This window comes from Fundulus heteroclitus, chromosome 13 (genome assembly GCF_011125445.2).
Source record: "Fundulus heteroclitus isolate FHET01 chromosome 13, MU-UCD_Fhet_4.1, whole genome shotgun sequence".
Lineage (NCBI taxonomy): Eukaryota > Metazoa > Chordata > Actinopteri > Cyprinodontiformes > Fundulidae > Fundulus > Fundulus heteroclitus.
In genome coordinates, this window is record NC_046373.1 from 1,887,649 (window position 1) to 1,908,471 (window position 20,823).

At 44.7% G+C, this 20,823-nt stretch overlaps 1 protein-coding gene across 1 annotated transcript; it reads left to right on the forward strand.

Annotated features, from left to right (window-relative positions):
- The first annotated feature begins 5,315 nt into the window (after nt 1–5,315).
- On the forward strand, nt 5,316–17,653 carry kpna6 (karyopherin alpha 6 (importin alpha 7)). Its single transcript, XM_012875765.3, has 14 exons — nt 5,316–5,458; nt 8,042–8,175; nt 8,309–8,401; nt 8,563–8,662; nt 9,830–9,924; nt 10,027–10,158; nt 10,292–10,380; nt 10,499–10,598; nt 11,394–11,557; nt 11,650–11,728; nt 13,904–14,029; nt 14,727–14,854; nt 15,452–15,636; nt 17,108–17,653. Exons 1-14 carry the CDS (start codon nt 5,455–5,457, stop codon nt 17,293–17,295), a joined length of 1,617 nt encoding a protein of 538 aa, XP_012731219.1. The 5' UTR covers nt 5,316–5,454; the 3' UTR covers nt 17,296–17,653.
- The last annotated feature ends 3,170 nt before the right edge of the window (nt 17,654–20,823 follow it).

The window sequence follows — 20,823 nt, forward strand, 5'->3', positions numbered from 1 at the left end:
TGTTTGCATGCGGAAAGTACAAGTTTAAAGGATGTTTATAAGAGGTACTATGAACATCACAACAGCTTTCCTGGCTGTCGCCGTATTGGAATCCTAACCTTTTCCTTTTTTGTTTTTACTTTGGAATCCCGACTTCTCTGACTGTATTAACTGGAACGCTTTTAACTCGGGTTTAACCCATTGCCAACTCCTATTTTCGTTTCCCGGTAAGGTGTCATTATATAGGGCATCAGTACCCAACCACAGAGGAGGGGGATCCTAAAACCGAGCATAGGACATAACTTCCCTTTAAATTAAAACATCCATATTGGCGATGTAATAATGCGTTAATACTCTGGCCGTGACCACCCCCAACTAGTAGCAGCCCTGGCAGAGTCCAGCGTGTACTGTGAACAATCTTAACTTCATCTCTGCAATGCAGACACAGCTCTTGTTTTGGCTACACAGGGACTGAATTGCTGTTGAAAGCATCCCTGGTACCAGGTAATCATGAAGAACAACGGCTGAATGGGCTTCTTTTGGACAGGCGGCTGTCGCTCGTTCACGGGGTGGCACAAAGTAGAGCTGCAGCTCCTCTAACTAGGAAGAAGTCAGTTCTTTCTATGTGGATGAAGTTCTTGCAACTGATCTGGATGTCTCCATGGTTTCTCCCTTTGGATGCACTTTGTAATTTTTTTTTTGATCTAAGAACACCTCGGAAACCGTCAGAGTGACACCAGAAGCGTGTCTGGACCTGTTATCCCTGTGAGCTGAATTTTTTTTTTTTTTAAGCAGGAGACAATGGATGGGCGGTTGGCTGCAGGAAAGGATGTGAGGGTGTTGATTTATTCAGAACTCGTCATCAAAAATCATTTCCAACATGTTTCCATGTCTCATTGAACATAAAGTTTACAACCCCCCCCCCCCCCCACTCCATCCCCACTTGACTGTGGATTGAACACAATTGTCAAATCGTTTGATTTCCTTTGCACACATTTGAATTTCCATGCAATTAAACTTTACTTGAGTGACACCTCATTGTTGAACTCTTTGTGCTGTTGCAGCAATATTAAAGAGCCTGTCGAGCATGCACTGCAGTTTATCAATAAAGCTGGCTCAGCTTGAATGGCTGATGTCTACTAATGAGGTTGGCATAAGCGGTCCTGCTGTACTTTTTTTTTTTAATTATTTAATTTAGAGTATTTTGAATTTGTATGGACCCAGAGGGTATTGATTGCACTCTTCATTAGGTGTACTGTACATTAAGGGATGATGATGAGTGGAAACTGGCAGCCAGAGGGGGCATTTCCCTCCGAGTTTGAGTTTAAAACTAGTCAGAATCAGATCAGAATTTGGTTTGTCGACCAAGTGTTTCTACATACAAGGAATTTGACATGGCGTTGTTGTGGTGCAGACCATGTAACATTTAAAGAGAATACAAAAATAGGAAGTATATGGCATGATATATTAAGATAAAAGGCAAAGTAAGCGATGTGCCGTGCATTACTAACAAGATCTCATTACAAAGGCCCTCTTTACTCTGTGGCATTAACTTATGGGTAGCCCTTGCATCTCTCTGCGGAGTGTCAGCTGCTGTGTGATGTGCTTCAGCAGGCCTAGAAACGACAAAAGGTAAAGGGCTAAAAGAGCCAGAGGTGAAAAGCCCTGGCCAGAGCGCGCCCTGGTCTGGATCTGAGAGCATTTGAATGCTGACTCCGGAGGACAAATTGGTCCTGTGTGAATCGGTTATTTGATGCTGGCGGAAAAAGCTGCAATCCAGCTCCTGATTTATCTCTGCGCCAGCACACCTGCTGGTGGTGGTGAATGCTCCGGCTTTAGTGCTCTGCTGAGTCAAGCACAATCCGGCCACAGTCAGGGACCACGGATCCTTTACAATGTTTGCACACGGGCTTGCGAAGAAACCACCTCGGTTATGGCACAGTTGATTTGACCCCACACGCCGTTTCAAACAGGGGAGAGATCTAGCCTGACACGAGTCATCTTCTCTTTCATTTGTGCAACATTGCCCCCTAAAGTTTTCTCTGGGAGCACATCCGGTCCCCTCAGGGAGCCATGTCACAGGACATTGCTGCATCACAATATAGTGCAGTAATTTACCACCTCTTGCTCCCAGCAAATCGACCATAGATGCACCTCACCTGTATTACTCTGTCATTTTCAATTTGAGGAAAAAAAAACACGCTGGGGACCTGTGGCTGTTCACGGCGAGTCTCGAAGTCAAAGGGAGATGTACAGATACAGTAGAAGCGGAGGCATCCGAACCGGGACGGAGGGCAGAAGGTGTGAGGAAAGAATGCCGCTGCATGGGATCATGTGTGGTCAACTCATCTGTATCAGCCATTGTTTGACTGATTCAGTATTTTAACACTTTTGGAAATATGTGCATTAAAAAAAGAAGATAAATACTGCAGTGTCAGGGTTTTGATCTGTGTTGTAGATGAAATACAATGCAAAAAATATTTATACCTCTAGTTCGCTTTTTTTCACGTTACAACCACACAAAGCACAGTGCAGACCAACGCAAAGCAAAGCAAACTTAACTCGGATTTTCATAAATAAAAATCACAAATTGTTGATTTTGAATCGAGCTCAAACTTGGGCTCTATACTTTGCAGAACTACAATTTACTCCAATTGAATCTGCAAGTGTTTTAAGGTAAGGTTGAGACGGATGTTAATATACACCCTTACCCTTTCCTCATATTGTGTCAATTGAAATGAGATCCCAATTTTCACTAACTTTCCTTAATTTTAGAAATGTGCGCACATTTCCACATCACATGGTAGAATAGTCTTTTAACTGTGTGACTTGGGTCTAACTTTTGGCGCATCTTTTGACGTAAGCTCTCACCAAAGTTTGTTAGAAATTTAGCCCATTCCTCCTTACCGAACTGGTATAACGGGACGCCGCCTCGCTTGCATCCACCTTTTCAGCTCTACCCACAGATCGACCATGGGATGAGCAAAAACACCCAAGTAAGGATGCTGTTCTCTAGCATGCAAGCTCCCCCAACCCACCTACCACAACCTGCCCCATTCCTCCACATGTAGCAACAGCCATTACGGCCAAACACCTCAATTATAGTTTCATAATACCACAGGGCATGTGTAAAAAAATATATATATACTATTTGCCCCTGAGAGCATTTACAAACTGTTAAATTGATTTTTCATGTTGCTTTTGAAGTAATGGCTTCTTTCTTCCTGATGAGCTTTTCAGCCCAGGACTTGTCTCACTGTGGATAACGACGTTGTCTTGCCAGCGTTAGCCGGCATCTCCACACCACAAGGTCTTTTGCTTTTGTTCTTGGATTGCTACACGCATCTTTCACCGAAACATGATCTTCTCTGAGACAGAGTGCCCGTCTTCTTCCTGAACAGCGATCCACGGATACTGCCGCCGTGCACAGGCTTTAAAATAGATGTGATGTGAGCTCACTTTTCAGGTCTTTGTCAGCATTCTTGGAGTTGGATTTGCAGAACTCTCTACCTGTTTTCACAAAGGAGAAGGCATCACCTATGTAGACAGCATCTCTCACGGTCAGCCTAGGGGGAAAAAAAAAAAAAAACGAGCCAGGTGGAACTGACTAACAACTAACTGGTTTAGCAGATCAAAACACGACAAGAGGACCTACGACATGATTTTGGCACTATTGTTAGCCGTTCCACATCTTTAGTGTGTCTGTTGACAGTGAAAGTGCAGCTACAAAGCCAGTAGCTCTGTCAAGCCCGTTTTGGGCCCAAATGTATATGTAATTTTTCCCAACACCTATTTCAGGAAGGAACGGGCAATAATATGTATAATAATAGGATATTTTACCACAAAAATAATGCTTAACTTAAAGAAATGTCCGGGTTTGCGTCGACATAGAAACATTGGGAGAGTATGGCCTGAAATATCTACTATGGTGCTTTGACTGCATATTCCATCAAGAAGTTGGGCGCATTTAGAAAACAGCTAGTCAAATCAGGCTTGTCTAGAGCTACTTTGGGTAATCAGAGACCCCAAAGTGTCTTGAATTTGCAAAAAATGGTATGACATTCCATCAGGAATCTCATTTCACTGCTGCTCTGACAGTTCATCCTGCTACATGAAGTTTAGGCTATGTTTCAAAGTAAATTTTGAGAGCTACAACCAGCAATACCTAATGGTAAAATGGAACTTTTCAATGCAAACTAGCAATGCAAACTAGGTGTGGTAAGAACCTCCCGGTTCTTACCACACCAGATGTTGAGGAGAGAGACACACTGGATATTACAAAAGAGCTGTGGCAGAGATATGTTTTACGGTTTGCACTGCATTCAGAGTGAGCTCTTGTGTTTATGCTTTTCAAACCAGATAAAATGAACAGAACTGTTAGGCAATATTTCCACCTAACTGCGCATTTGTTTGTTCTGGAAATTGAGGACACGTATGGGCATTACTAAATCAGAGACTGAATTGAAAGTTAATCAAAATGTATTAAAAGAGTTGAGTAGTACAAAACGTGTATCGATACATGGATTTTCCTCACGTCCACCAACAGCTGGGGTCTCGAGGGAAGGAGATTCCGACTTACCTCTTATAAAAAGTTATATGGTATTGCTGTGGATTTATCCAAGCCCTGACGGTGGGCCATACCGGAGCCTGCTTACATCCTGCAGTGTTGGTCTCCCCCTCATCTGGTCTCCTGTCAGGGTCGTCTTATCAGGTCTCCATCTGCTTCTTCCTCTCTGATGTATTCCTGCTTCTCTCCCTTTTTTTTTTTTTCCTTTTTTTTTTCCTTTTTTTTTTTACAGCTGTAGCTGTTTTAACCTTCATTAAAACAGAATGTCTCTGTAGTGACAACATTCTTTAAGACACTCCTCCCATTTTACTGATTTAACCTGCACTAGTTTATGAATGAACACCCTGTGCTTCTGCAAAACATAACTTTCTCAACAGAACCCAGGAAACTTCCGTTTCTGACAAGTATGGAATTTTTTCAAAAAATAAAAAATAAATGTGTAGGAAGCCCTAAAATATTTTTGATGCAAATGTGTGATACGTTTAAAGGCTGTGGTCTGTTACACCAACTTTGTAACAATAATGTAACGCTGATGTATTGTGTATTTCTAAACTCTGAAACCGGTAATTCACTGTACGACCACGAATCGGCTCGGCTTACATTTAGTGCATTACACTTCCGCTACAAGGGAACAAACAACCAACTGATGCAGAAAAAGTTATCTCCCAAAACACACCAGCTGAGCTTTTGTCTGCCAATATGTCCGCGCGCGCGCGTCGCCGAGGGTTGAATGTAACGTTTGTGGTACTGGGGCGACCTCTGGTGGCGGGAAGCCGCTCCTATATTTTCATGTTTCCGGCAGACATATTGCTTACTGGAGCAAATTCTGGAAAGCTAGCAGTGGGGAAGAGGATTTGAACTTGATATACATCTTCACGGCGTACTATACTTAAAACACAAACTCCGCGATGGGTAAGTGGTTTTCACAACTGAACGTGCTCACGCGGTCGAAGTGTGTTCCGCGTGGCCGAAAGTGACAGTTGGGGAATGGTTCTGTGACTTTAGTGTAGCTACTTGGCTAACGCGTTAGCCGCGCAGCTAATAATGTAGCCTATGCACGCAGTTGGAAATTGTTTTGCGCGTTTCACCCGGCGCTTGAATAAACGACCAGTTATCCGTTCGCTCTGGTGACACTTCTTTTAAACTAGCTACCAGGTACTAGTTAAGCTGGGAACGTGTCGTTTGAACGACGAGAAACGACGAGCGCTAACTTGATAAGCTAACTTGTGGTAAAACTTGGCTAGGTGCAAACAACGTTAGCATCGCGCTTTACCATTACAATGACCCACGTAGTGTTGTCTTTTTATTTATTTTAGACTATTTTCGTGAATGCTTTTCGTTCTTATCGGCAATTTGTCGTGACGTCGGTCTCCCCCCCTCCTTGTCGTTTTTATGTACAGGTAAACTTAGGGGGTCGAGGTATTTACATGTATTAGCTGTGTCCATAATCTCCAACTTAAACAAGCCCTTCGACCCGTGAATGCACCACAACAACTTAATGTGAGCTGCTGAACGTCTCCGCGTATATAAACGGTTGCCAGAGTAAAGCGGCTCAGGCAACACGGTAGATATTTGTGTTAGCATGAATGCTAGCTGCGGTGCCTTAGCCCTGTCTTTCAGCCTCATTCCAGAGACCCGCGTTGTTACACAACACCGAGGGTCGGGGTAGAAGGAGATCGTGTTTTTAATTTTTGGAAGGTTTTCGGTCAGTTTCAGGCCTGCGATCTGGAAAGAACACAAACTTCAATGTGTCTGATAAACTGCTGGCGTGGTTGTTTTTTTGTGTGTGTTGGAAGGAAGGACGATCCTAAAAGTGCTGTAAGACGCTAGCTTCGCGTCTGATGTTTCATGCTTCAGGGCACCGTTTCAGGCAAATGGATAACATGGATGGTGGAACCGGTGCAGTCAGTTTACTGTGTTTAAATATAGTCTAAAGGCAATTTAGTGATCGTGTTAAATTGTAATCTGACTCAGAAAGGAAGCTGCTGTGGGCATATTTTATGCCTCTCCTTTTATACTCCATAATCCCATTAGTATTTAACATCTGAAAGGCCATATTATTCCCACACCGTATGAAAAAATGAAGAAATTGGATTTTGATTACAAGTCTGTATTAGCACGCTAAACATATTTGAATTTCCAGTCTCTGATCCCCTGAAAAGTGCTATCCATCTATTAATTCTTTCCCTCAGTCCATTGTTTTACTTCTGTTTGTTCCTTTTCCAATCATCCATCCCACCTGTTTATCCAGTTAACAGATTCTTTCCTATGTGTTTTTTTTTGTGTGTGTGGGCAAATTCTATATTTAAAGGCGTATCAATTTAGGCATGTCTGCTGTATATTTACAGGGAGCGTTCATATCTACTAAGACATTTTGCATAAAGGCGCTTTTAAAAACTAAGACGCTGGAATTTTGAGTCTAGAAAATGATAGAGGGTATGACAGGAAAGTGTGCAAACAGCCTGGATGACATGCTCCTACGCTCATCCAAACTGAGAGGCTACTTTACTGCTGCGGTGTGTTTATTTCAGGGATAGTGCTTGATCGTGGGTTGTAATTTTCTTGTATTTATTTACCTTTGCTAAAATACTTTGACAGTTGTTGGAGACCTACTGATAAAAGGCTTCCACAAGCTCGAGGCGTCTAAAACACCTCAAAGGTTTAGTGTGTTCAGCAGCTTCTGACCGGTTTCCACCTTGCAGTTGCGTGTACCCCGGAGGGGTTCGTGTTGTCAGCGGGGGGTCTCGGGGAATTTCCAGGCTATTTTTGTTCCACCTTGCCCCAAACAACTAACAGGCTGAGCAGTCGTCACAAAGAATAGAATCTGACTAGCTTCTTAGAAAAATGACAGCGACCAGCTGCAACCGGAGCCTGTGGCTCGACAGTACATCGTTTTAGAAGGCTGGTTACACAAAATGCGACCTCAATTTCAAGCACTTATTGGAATATTTTGCCTTAGAACCCCCCTGCTGGTAGCCCAGGGGGGTTCTGGCACAGGTGCTTGGCAACGTTCTGCGATGGTGGTTTTCTGTTGTGGGGACAGCCCCCTCTCTCCCCCACCCTCCCACCCCCAGCATTCTTTTGCAACCCTGGGTGACTCAGATATACTTGCTGGCCCATGCAGGTGGACGGCTGCAACAAAGGCTGATAGCAGGCACCAATTGATGCTAGCTTTTCCATCTGCATTCATTAAATGTTTTTATGATGCTCTCACTTCACCGATAGATAAACAGCTCCTGCGTATTTTTAGGCTGTTTCTTTCTGAGCCCATTTATGCGAGGCTTTTTTCTACTAGTCTGTCCGCGCCGTTTCCCTCGTCACAGCCTAATATTAGCGCCGTGAGAGGGGGGCATGAACGCAAGCTTCATCCCTCTCATGTGTTGCTTCCTCACGCCCGGTGTCCTAGTTGAGCTCATCTCCGCCGCGGAGACTGCGCACGTTGGTTTTTCCAGCTTGCGTCTGGATCACATGTCTGTGTTTCTCTGCGCCCGTCAGAACCGTCAGCCAGTCCGGCCAAGGACAACTACAGGATGAACCGCTACAAGAACAAAGCACTCAATCCAGAGGAGATGAGGCGCAGGAGAGAAGAGGAGGGCATCCAGCTCAGGAAGCAGAAACGAGAGCAGCAGGTAGGGCCGTCTACTGCAGATTCTTTGTTGCACTGCTTTTTTTTTTGTTGTTGTTGTGTTTGTTTCCCTAAAGAAATCATTTTTATAGCCTAGCTACAGTAGGGCCGCTTTGTGACTCTGTGGTGCTTTGCAGCTTTTCAAGAGGAGAAACGTGGACGTTCTCAATGAAGAGGAGGTCATGTTTGAGAGTCCGCTGGTGGACTCGTACCTCAACTCTCCAGCAACAGTGAGTAGCTCTTTTCCTAAAACGTCTGAACACTTTGAGCTTTGTCATGAAATGTTTCATTCTGCTGGTTTCTTTTATGCCTTGCCTGCTGATGTTAGAAAATGATAAACGTGTGCTGATCGTATCGGCTACTCAGATTCATCGCACTTGCTCTCCCGCAGGAAGGGGTTATCACCAGAGACATGGTGGAGATGCTTTTTTCAGAAGACCCAGAGCTACAGCTCGCCACAACACAAAAGTTCAGAAAGCTACTCTCCAAAGGTTTGTACGGACTCTTGTGTGTGAACGTCTCGATTCCTGCAGAAATGGCTGCGATCTTTCTCTAGAGACGCGGCGTAGTGCTTAGGAAGTCATTGTCACGGTGTTTCAAAGCTAATTTATTAGTTTTAAAGGATGTGTGGATTCTGCAGACATGAAATGTATCAATAATGCTGTTAAACTGACGGGTCAGGATAAGTGAAGTGATGTTCTGGTAAAACGTTCTATGCTAATCTTTCCTGGCGTAAGGCCTCCTCATTTAGTGTGAATCCACATTAGGTGGCCCCGGCCCCTGGCTTGCTGCTAGTCCTATAGGGGCCATGAGCTAAGCGGGCCCCTGCCCTCTTAAAGCTTCTCCAAACTCAAACATGTGGTTAATGTGAACGCACAATATCAATGCTGCCATTAAAAGATTGCCTGGATTTAAAATTCTAAGGTAATCTCTGTTCAACAACCCTGATCTGTTTTATTGTGGAATGAATGCGTTGACTACCGTCGGCTAGTCGGTTCACGCTGTAGCCTTTGAGCTGCGCAGAAAGGCTACAGTTTTAAGTCTAAGGTGAGCGGTTATTGAAAAAATGACATTTATGTCGTATTGCGAACAACAGCCCGGGTAAATCTGCCAAATGTCTGTATAGGAACGTGTTTTCTATTGTTTCTGTGATTAAAAATGCATTTGATCACCGTCAGTGTTCTGATCTGATGAGCTCAGTTGTTTGCTCACACAGCAGGACTGGTAATGGATTGTCCTCCTGCTTTATTGCACTGTTTCTTTTTGACCGAGCCATCTATAAAACTGCATGAGTGCAGCGTAATTAAAGTATCTTCTTAGGCCTTTTTTTTTTTTTTTACTCGTAAAGCTCCAAATAACTAATAGGACGTGGGAATGTAAAAGCTTTCTTCCTCTGTGTGACGCGAAGGATTTCTTTTTCCGTATAGAGCTCATCAGCTGATCCTGCATAATGAGTCATAAACGTGGAACTGCAGTTTTTAGGACAGTCAGGAGGTTTTCTCGACGTTTTAACTTGAGTAACACGTCATATATGCAGTGTGTGTCGGATTTACAGCCATGTAGGAAGCAGGAGTGTCACCATTTCTGTCCTAAAGGTTGCTCATGTAATGGAAATGAGGAGAAAAACCAGCACGTGTCTCAATGTGTGTCCCTTTCAGAGCCCAACCCACCAATTGATGAAGTCATAAACACAGCCGGTGTGGTGGAAAGGTTTGTAGAGTTTCTGCAGAAGAGCACCAACTGCACACTACAGGTTGGTTCAGAAAAATGACTTTTTAAAGGTTGAGATGTGCCTCAATACGTCTGTCAGGATGTCAGTAAGTCCAGTTCTTGTTGTTTTTCCCCCCCGCTGCAGTTCGAGGCGGCCTGGGCCCTGACCAACATCGCCTCGGGAACGTCCCTGCAGACGAAGACGGTGATCGAGGCCGGAGCCGTGCCCATCTTCATCGAGCTTCTTAACTCAGACTTTGAGGACGTCCAAGAACAAGTAACACGCTTTTTCAGCTTACCTTATGGAACAGGATGTTATTGTCCCGATCCACGGGATCTGGTAGCTTCCTCCTGTTTCATTTTCTCTGTAAATGACAAATTTCACTCCCCTGTGTGTGTGTGTGCTGCAGGCAGTGTGGGCTCTGGGTAATATAGCCGGGGACAGCGCCGTGTGCAGGGACTATGTGCTGAACTGCAACATCCTCCCCCCGCTCTTGTTGTAAGTTCACTCATTCATTCAGTGTTGTTGACGTTCCATGGCCAAGCCCAAGCAAGTTTCTGCCTCAGACATACTTCTGTCATGATGTTATCTCACCGCTGCTTTTTTTTTTTTTTAGGCTTTTGACCAAATCTACTAGACTGACGATGACCAGGAATGCAGTATGGGCTCTGTCTAATCTCTGCAGAGGCAAAAATCCTCCACCTGCTTTTGAAAAGGTGACATTAACACTGAGCTGAACTCCCTTCCTTTAGCGTTTTCCAGCTCTGCATGAGTTCAAGTTTCCAGATGTTTGTCTTTGTTTGATCATTCAAGGCATGACCAAATCCTGAAAAATTAAAGATCTTTTTACAGATATTTATATTTGGATGACATCGTTTAAATTTTAAAATCTGCACATAGATTTTTGTCTCACAACTTAATTATTGTTTTGGTTTTTGATTTTACTGAACATGGAGATAAACCTGAATTCACTTTTTAACATGGTTTTTAATCGTTCTTAAACACAGACAAGACAAAGATGCTTGCATATTTTTTTGGAAAATTATTTTAAAATAATCCCTTTACTATTTTAGTATATTATAAGTCTTAGAGAATTTAGACATCGGGTTGATCTTTGATGATCCAAATTCCAAAGAAGTAATGAAATGATCCAGAGTCAAACATAACATTGTGTCGTTTAATTAATTGTGAATCCTAAAGATCCTAAAACTTGGTGAATATTTTTCAAACATCCAGATGGTTTTTAAATCTGTTATGTGTCTGGAAAAGTACAAAATTGTGGGATGGAAAATTTGTTAGAACCCTGAAAAAAAAGGCAAACAAACCTAGATGCTGTACTCTTGATGGCTAAAAACCACTCTGCTTGATCTCAGTGTTCAGAAACTTCTTTAAAAGTAAAAAAAAAAAAAATCTGTTGCCGTTTTAGTGCGAGATCAGAAATGTAACGTCAAGCTGCTGCTTAGTTTAGTCTTTTCTGGGTTTCATAAACTTGTGCTGTTGGTGCTGTCCAGGTGTCGCCCTGCCTGCCTGTACTGTCCAGGCTGTTATTCAGCAGCGACCCTGACCTGCTGGCAGACGCCTGCTGGGCTCTCTCCTACCTCTCAGACGGCCCCAACGACAAGATCCAGGCTGTCATCGACTCCGGCGTCTGCAGGAGGCTCGTGGAGCTGCTCATGTAAGTTTGGCCTTGACTCTGTTGGTCGTGTCACGTTTGAAAGGGACCGGTCATCACCGCTACAACCTCCCCCCCCTCCTCCTCCTCTACAGGCACACGGACTATAAGGTGGCCTCTCCTGCCTTGAGAGCTGTCGGGAACATCGTCACCGGAGACGACATTCAGACGCAGGTTTGTTTCAGCGCTCCAACCAGCAACAAAAACGCCCTCTTAGACACCGACAAAACCAGCTTCACCAGCCGTGTGATCTGCCTGGAGGCCGACCCCCGGGTGGAGCGGTTATCTGCTATAGCGGGAGACAGCGAGGGGCAAAAAGAAGCATAGAGAAAGTGTCAAAATTGTGGAATCACTTTAAACTCAGCAGAAAAGAAAACTCATGTCCGTTTGCTTCAAAACTGGATAAGCGTTCAATTAAAGCGTGTCCTCTGTGCCGACGCAGCGGAGCCGCAAACATCCGCTGCAGCGAGTCAACGCGACGATTCGCGTCCTGATTGCCTTTTTATTATCAAGTCGTTCTACAAAAACACATCAGAAAGACTTTTTTTTTTTTTTTTACTGAAGCAACACTTGCGTACGCGACAGAAGTGTGCAGGTGGTGACGTGTCCTGTGCAGGTGGTGTGGCTGCAGGAGCCGGCGGGCGACTCAGGGGAGCGGGTCAGAACCGCCTTCCACTGCTGTCTTTAAGCTGCTTGGCTCTCTGTGCTCAGCCGTGGCGCCGCTCACATCAGAACGTTGTTTTTGTCGGACAGCACGGCGGCCACGCAGCCAATCACGTGAGGATGTAGGATCAGTAAGTTAAACCGGGTAGGGGGGCAGACACCCCACTGCGTGTGTGACAGAGGGGAGGAGAGTGTGAGGGCGTGGCGTCCGGTAGCATCACCAAGAGTGAGTGGCTGCAGTTTTATCAGGCACTAAGAAGCAGAGCACCTTCAGAGACATCAGAGCGGTCCCTCCTACAGCGGAGTTAGGTTGGTTCTGTTGCTGATTTTTGTTCATCTGTGCAATTAAGTGCCAAGTTAAACCCTTCTTGTTGTTTTTAGCTACACTGCAAGGCTTCTATTTAATTTATATAACACTCTCCTTGTTAATGTAAAAGAAAATCTCTTCATAAACAAACAATTCAATAAGCAACAGACACTTTATGATTGACCGTTTTCAGTACAGAGGCAGCTGGTTTCTGTATTGACCTTAACTAGGAAGCGCTGAGCTTTTGGCACGTTGATGTTAGAACCAGTTTTATTTTTTTTAAGCTGCAGGTGCATCCTTTGCTCCAGATGTTCAAGTACCGTGTTTTTCGGACCATAAGGTGCATTACATATTCCTTCCAAGTGTGTAATATCTCTCCGTCCCTCCGCTGGGGTGAACAGACGGCCCTGATTTCTGGGGACAGACCCGGTTTTGGATGACCTGTCCCTAGAAATGTCCCTGATGGAGACATTTGGATGGAGTAAAAAAAAGTTTAGTGCAACAAGAGGCATTTACCCGGCCCTGCCGCTGTCCTGACTTAGTAGAGTTTGCTGAACGCACCTTCCCCGCCCGGTCGGCGTTGCAGTTCAGACGAAACAAACCAACCCTCAGGCAGAGATTCTGTGCTTAACAAAATCAGAGACGTCCCCAGTTTTCATTAGACAAATCAAATCTGGTCACCTTACACCGCTCTCTCCTGAGAGGGAGAACTATCCATCTCTGTCAGGAGGACAGAGTAGTTGGACTACACTGCCCTGTTTCTAACATAAGGCCAAAATAAACGTAACTTTTATTTTGAATTATCCTACTTGGTTTATTGCTGCCTTACATGAATGCACTTCTAGTTTAGACATTACAGTCAGGCAGTCTTGTGGACAGCTCAGGGATCTGATCAGGTAGTGACACAGTGTACCGTAATGCTCCGAATATGCGTTGAGCGGAGCAGCTTCGTTGCTTACCAAAGTCATACTTACACATTTTAACAGATATTTGAGCCCATTGTACCACATAAAATCAGCCATTAAGCACAACAGTAATCATATATTAGGTGTACCGGATTATAAGGCGCACCATCAATTTTTAAGAAAATGTAAGGATTTTAATTGCGCCTTATAGTCCGAAAAATATGGTAAACACAAAAGCGTACTGTTTATTGCAGTTTTAAGCAATTCAAAGGGAAATGGAATTGTTTGTTTACTTATATTCTTTGTTTCATGTATTTCTATTACTCATAAAATCATCTTAATTACATTAAATGCAACCTGCAGAATGTGGGCGTGCTCTTATTATTTTCTCCACCTGACTAAACATCAGAACACTCCATCACTGAAATGATGATCCGCTGCCGCTCTGACCTGCTTTCACCTGGTTGTGTTTAGGTGGTGTTGAACTGCTCCGCCTTACCCTGCCTGCTGCACCTTCTCAGCAGTCCTAAAGAGTCCATCCGTAAGGAAGCATGCTGGACCATCTCCAACATCACAGCTGGAAACCGAGCACAGATACAGGTGACTTTCCCCCAAAAAACCGCCGCAGCTGCTATCCTCTGTTAGTGCTTAGATTGAGTTAGTACAAGGTGGACGTCCCATTGCTTTAGTAGTTATTAGTGGACATTAGGTTTTAAAAAAATGTGTTAATCGGTGCCCGATTTACTGTGAAAAAGCAATTTCCCTCCATAATCACAGCCTGGGAGCAGTATTTGCACTGCTTTAACGTTTTTACGTGTTTTGGCATTAAATCACTCATTTATGTGATGGATGCAACACACATTAGTACACATTTGTTAAGTGGGAGGACAATAATAGATGGTTTTGGAAAAGTGTGGTTTGTTTTCAGCTCCCCTGTCCGTCACCTAAAGCCTAAAGTCCACATGTGAATCCAGCTGAGAGCCTTCTGGATCATTAGGATCACAGTTTATTGTCCAGATGCATTTTAATGCAGATTTATCATTCCAGGCACATTCTGCTCCAGCTCAGCATGACTCGTCTGTTTTATTCAGGGTGACGGAAATGGGCTTTACATTAACACCACTGATGCAGCACTTCACTAAATATTTGACATTTGCAGCCTAAGTATCCCAGATTGTGGTTTTCAGACGCATCTTAAAGAAAGCCTGAGCACCGTGACGCTTGGTTTGAGGTGCTGGAACGGTGGCAGAGCTTCGTCACGGCTAACCGTGGCATCATTTTTCCTCTTCCTCTCTAGACGGTGATTGATGCCAACATCTTTCCAGTACTAATTGAAATCTTGCAGAAAGCAGAGTTCAGAACCAGAAAAGAAGCTGCCTGGGCCATCACCAACGCCACATCTGGAGGAACACCAGAGCAGATCAGGTGAGGCCGGAGAGAAGTGTTCTTCTCTGCGTGTAATTCACTGCGCGGTGAATTAGGAGGCGGCCGTAGCGAGACCTGCTGTCCTTTGTTTTCTCAGCGATCGCTTTCTTACTGTTGGGAAACCAGTTCTGATCCAATCAGTGGTTCACAAAGCGAGCCTTTTACCTCATGACGCTACACATGCAGGCTCTTTACCTCAGCAGGCCTCTCGTTCTGCTGCTGAAAGGTTCTTTATCGATAACAAGTGTTGACAGTAAGCTCTTATGGTTTAAATGTGGCTCTAGAAGACGCCACCACATGTTTGTTGCCTCGTTATTTGGGTTTTGATCAGAGATCCTGATCTCTATTTCATTGGCTCAAATATCAGAACCAAAATGAATTGAAACGGGTTGTAATATAAAATGATGCAAATGTAAAACAGGTTAGGTTAGATCATACACAAGATCTGGGGATTTTTGTCCCAGTACCATGAGAAATAAAGAGATTCCTATTAGTTGGATACTGACTGGTTTTACAAATGGACGTAGAGAAATATTTTAGTCTGAGGAGAAATCCTCTTTAGTCCTTATCTGCTGTGTTGTTACCGTTTGTGTTCAGGTATCTGGTGAACCTGGGCTGCATCAAGCCTCTGTGTGATCTGCTGACCGTGATGGACTCCAAGATTGTTCAGGTGGCTCTGAACGGGCTGGAAAACATCCTGAGGCTGGGCGAGCAGGAGGCCAAGCAGGAGAACAACGGCACCGGAGTAAACCCCTACTGCAGCCTCATCGAGGAAGCCTACGGTACGCCGTTAGAAAAACGCTCGATCCAGAGGAGTCTGATCAACGGCCTTCTTTTCAGTGATTGGCCGCGGGGCGAGGAGAAGTGGGAAGGTTCAGACAAACTGAAGAGCAACATTAATGTTAAGGACCAATATGGATAGAGTGGGTTTTCAAACCATGAACCACACCTGGGGAAAAAAGAAAAGGGACACTTGAGCTTCCTAGACGCAGACGCTCTGTATCAGATCCGCGGAGTTATGAAGGCTTTCTCTCATTTCACAATGCAGCTCTCAAGTTTTAAGTGTCCATCCATCCATCCAGCTCATGCAGTACAAGTCTTTGAAACTATTAACCCAGCCATAGGTGAGACAAAGATCTAATATAAAGCTTTACTTTACAACCAGATGTGTCTGAAATCTGCGGGGCGAGGCAGCGCTTTGCTTCAGCCGCCTCCAGGGAAGCTGCACCTGGGCCAGAGGTGACAGCTGGCCCCCAAATCGATAAATATTCCTGATTTAATTTCAAAGTTCAGTGAAAACTCAGCAAGGTATGTTTTGGTGCGTTCAGCGACTTCTGTCAAGCAGCACACCTGAAAATCTGAAATATTCCAAGATACTCCTTATGTTTTACCAGAGTGTTTGAGAATAATAATAATAGCTATACTTGAGAGCTCTGATTTACTGACTTTGGCCCGATTATAAAAGCTTTCATTCATTTACTGTCTCTATGCAGCAGCCTTATCGTGATTGCTCTTTTATTTTAGGACTTGCTTTGGCAAAGAGAGATGCTTTCATGTTAAACAGGAATTTCTTTCTATTTTCAAACAGACGCAAAAATGATTGCGGATGACATTTTAAGGTATTTTTAGCATCCTGTATGAGAGATAGCAGATAGCATTACCTGCTGACAAGTGTCTGAGCGTAACTCCAATCCATCTTGCTCCATGAAGACCAAACTTGAACTGCCCTAAAGGACAAAACGAAGCAACTTTGCTGCAGGATGTTTAGCTTCTGGTGACCTGCTGACCTTTAGCATGCTGCTAGGCAACAAAGGCATAAGCAGCCGCCATGCCGTCATAGGGCTTTGTTCACACATGCTTCTAAAAGCCGTTGCTCTTACGGGATTTTTTTTTAAATAGCTTCACTAATAATGAGCATAGCGGTGTTCTTTGCTCAGAAACAACTTGATGATGTTAGTTCTTGAGTAGGGTTTCATCGATCAGAAAAAGGATCAGGTCGATCAGATGGAAAATGTCCCCATCTCGTTTTACTCAAATGAACCCCTGAAGATTTCTTGATTTGCTTTAGGAAATGGAAAGATGAGATACAAGCCTCAACGTAATAAAAATGTATCTCTACTCTTACTGAAGGGAAATTCAAGTCTGTATTATTATTTTTATTATTATTAGTAGTATTATTATTATATTGGTTTAAGAAATTGTCCGCAAAGGTTTTAAGCTTTTCATCACTTGCTTATGTCTGTTTATTTCCAGGACTAGACAAGATTGAGTTCCTCCAGAGCCACGACAACCAGGAGATCTACCAGAAGGCGTTCGACCTGATCGAGCGCTACTTCGGCGTGGAGGATGAAGACAGCAGTCTAGCTCCTCAGGTGGACCAGGCCAACCAGCAGTTCCTTTTCCCTCAGCAAGAAGCTCCAATGGATGGCTTCCAGCTCTAAGTCTTCCTAAGTATACCACTTGCCCCTGTCCCACCTGTATAACCCCCCCCCCTTCTGTGGAAAGGCCCCATGATGCCCGAGTCATGCCACTGTGCTCTCTCGCCTGATCTCTCCAAGCGCGCGCACACACAACACCCGCCCTTTGGAGGAAAGCTTACGCTGTCGCCCCCCGTTAAGCCCTAACCCCAACCCCCCACCCACCCCCACCCCGAATCGGACGAATCGGTCACAGGGCAGGCTTTTCTTTTCTCCCGGCCACTGGGAGCACTTCTCACAAACTAAAAACCAGGAGGGGGAACTGATCGGCTGAAAACCTAAAGCAGTTTGAAAACGCGCGCCCCCCCGGACCGGCCTTCCTCCTGCCAGCTCCCAGTCCCTGGCAGCGCCCGTGCTTGGCCTGTTTATCTGAATCTCTTTAGCGGGGGGGACATTCCTGTCTTCTGGATTACCCATGCATCCCCTCGCCGTCCACAAACGGGGACGCTTGAGGCGAAGTATGCCCAGTTTATGGCCTCAGTCTGATTTTTGTGCAATTCAACATGGGCGTAACCCCCCCACCCACCCGCTCTTACTTTTTATTATTCACCTCTAACCCTTATTTATCTTCTCCTTTTGTTAGTTATGTTTTTTTTTTTTTCTGTAAATGGAAAGCTTTTTGGTTTTTCTACAGAGAGACCCCCTCATCAGGCTTAAGGCTGCAGCCAAGCAGAGGGATGAAGTTGTGGGGGGGGGGGCAGATGGGAAGATGTAACAGGAGAGATCGAACCTCTAGGAAGGGCTCCGATCGGGATTTCATTTTTTTTTGTTTGTTTCTTTGGTGAAAGTTAAGAGTTTCTCTTTAACCATTAAAAGGAAATCCACGTTTTCTGAGGGTGGGGGATATTTGAGTATATCCTATATTCTTAGCGTGCTGTGTTAATAACATTTGAATTCTGAAGTGATTTATTAAACGAGGCATAGTTTAGGGTTTATGGCGGAGCAGAGCCTGCCGCGGCCGCGAGCCTAACTTATTTTTCTATCCGGCTGCATTTAATGTGCTGCAGAGATTTAAAAAGGAGGCGGAAAACCTTTTTTTTTTTTTTTGCAGTAGTGAGAATTTCCTAGCCTATTTGTTCCGCCGTACCCCAGCGTGAATTGGTTTCGTCTTTGGTGGGGGTGGGGGGGTTGCGTGTGCGCCTAATCCCAGGAACCCTGGACAAACACAACCAATTGGTACAGAGAGGTGGGACTGAAACACTGAAGTGTTCCCTGTTGGGGTTGGAAGAAGAAGAAGAAGAAGCAGCAGCAGCAGCAGTTTGACTATAACACGGTAACTTTAGCTGGTGTGAATAGTGATAGTTTAGTGACCACGGTGGTGTTTTCTTTAGTGGTAGAGCTGATAAATAGCCTCTGGCATTCGATATCACTATATCTTTGAGGAACGGAGGTGCTTATGACTTTGCATGGGACAGTTGTGCTACGTGTGGGTGTCGTTCATGTAAATAGCCTCTCCTCTGCCCGGCTGGGGGGCGGGTTTGGGGGGGACAGCAACAAATCTGCTGCTTCTGGGTGGGCCTAACAGCTGAAGATACCCCAAACGTTCCAGTGTCTACATAGAAGTATATCTGGAGCTTGGCGCATTAAATGGATGTTTGCGTACACTTTGCTGCACACACAGGAACACGCCTCACACAGATGGGTGGCTGGAAGCAAAAGCTAGCTTCCGTTTAAACTAAAAGACTTGCGTTTCTTTAATGGGTTTATAAAAAAAAAAAGATTTTGAGCACAACCTTTGTCTTTAGTTACCGTTTTTTGTTCTTTTTGTAAGAAATTAGCATTTTGTTGAAATGAATCGATACAAAACGAAGAGCTGCTTGATGGTAAAAGCAGGTGATGGAAAACTTGAGGTTGTTTCTAGCCACGGGGACTCGTGATGGTTGAGATTAGCCGAGCGGCCCCGCCCCCGGCCGCCGATTGGCCCCGCTTCTCAAAGGGCCAGGCATCCCTCGGCAGATGAAGTAGAGGTGTGCTCGTGTGAGTTTTGACTGACGGGGCGCTGTGTGAGGGAGTAGGTGGATCGACTCTGTCCTAGGGTGGGGGGAGAGGGGGGGGCTGTTCTGTGGGTGACTGATGCACTCAAATGTAAAGTATGGAAGATGAACACAATCAGGTTTCTTTAACGTAACCAAATAAAACAATCTGCTGAGGATTAGTTGGACTTGTTATTTAAACCCCAAACTGCTAAAAGCATAGTGGAAATCCCTGCAGTGGCAGCGGGAGCTTCCTGTCCGCTCGTTGTGGGTCAGCCGTGTTCATCTGGGGGCTTTTAATGCTTTTTAGTCGCTTCTGGAACGATTCCTGACGCTAGTGATTAAATCAGGACCAGAATTTGAAGTGCAAGTTTCAGTTTATTGTGGATTTCTGCCCCATCGCGGCAGTGGAAATTCTGCTCACAGGCTCAAATATATGCACGTACACCCCCGCTGATATTAGGGTAACTTCACCGCAGCAAGTTTCAGAGAAACCACTCGCTCTATGGAGCCATTGGCTTCAGCCATAACTGCCTAAATATTCTATTTATTTATTTTTAATCTTAAATGGTTAGTTGTGAGGTTTCCTGACTTTAAGCATATTCCAGAAGTTTCCAACCGGGTTGAGTTTGGATCCCTCCCACAAGTTTAATGTCGGCTTTTTTTTTTGTTTTGTTTGGGGTGATTTTTCCTGGTGGACTCCCAGTTGTGTGCAGCTTTAAACCATCTAGCAGCTGATTTGAGATGAAGTGGAATAGTCTGGAGGTTCCAGCACACACCAGGACCTCAGCATGATGCCTCCGCCACCATGTTTAACAGCTGGTGGTGGCTTTTTGGACTTGGAACCGGGAGCTTCAGTCTTGTTTGGCCCCGTTCCTGAACGCCACAACCTGCTCCCAGCTAGGTGAGAGGGATCGCCGGGTTCAGGTGGCTTTAACTCAGTCACAGTGGGGCGATCAAACAAGGCAATGATCCCAAAAAACATTTGTTTAAGGGCTTAATTTATTCCTCCCAAAGCCCCAACATTAACCCTACTGAAAATGTTCACTTTATGCCTAAAAGTCAGGATCCACAGACCAACATCAACAAATTAGTAATAATTTCTAAGACGAGTGGTCAAGGTGTGACTTGTTCCTTTAAGAAACGTGTTGGGTGTCGGCAGAAAATCCACCATAAATTCAAACTGCCCATCTTCTTTCTTGAAATTCATAGAAGTTTGTATAGTTAGTCCAGGCTGGATAAACGACGCTCTAAGGGCATCATTAAGCCCCCCCTAAATGAAGGAGACCTTCATGCCTCTGACTGCCGCTGGACTTCTCCTGCGCCTCTACCGACGTTAAGCACCGTTACCGACCTGATGATCGACCGCTGGTCTTGCAAACCACGTACGAGTGAAAAAGTCAGACCACGAATCAAGCAACAATATCTTTCCTCTACCTGACGGAAGCATAGAGCAGCATTTAGACCTGCAAGTCTTTGGTTTCCTGGCCGATCCTGTGCTTGGCCCACAAAAGAATGC

What these genes read in the sequence shown, in the direction of transcription:
- kpna6 (XM_012875765.3), top strand. An exon ending in AGGCTCGTGGAGCTGCTCAT is followed by an intron (nt 11,558 to 11,649) that starts GTAAGTTTGGCC and finishes CCTCCTCTACAG; the next exon opens with GCACACGGACTATAAGGTGG. An exon ending in GAAACCGAGCACAGATACAG is followed by an intron (nt 14,030 to 14,726) that starts GTGACTTTCCCC and finishes CTTCCTCTCTAG; the next exon opens with ACGGTGATTGATGCCAACAT.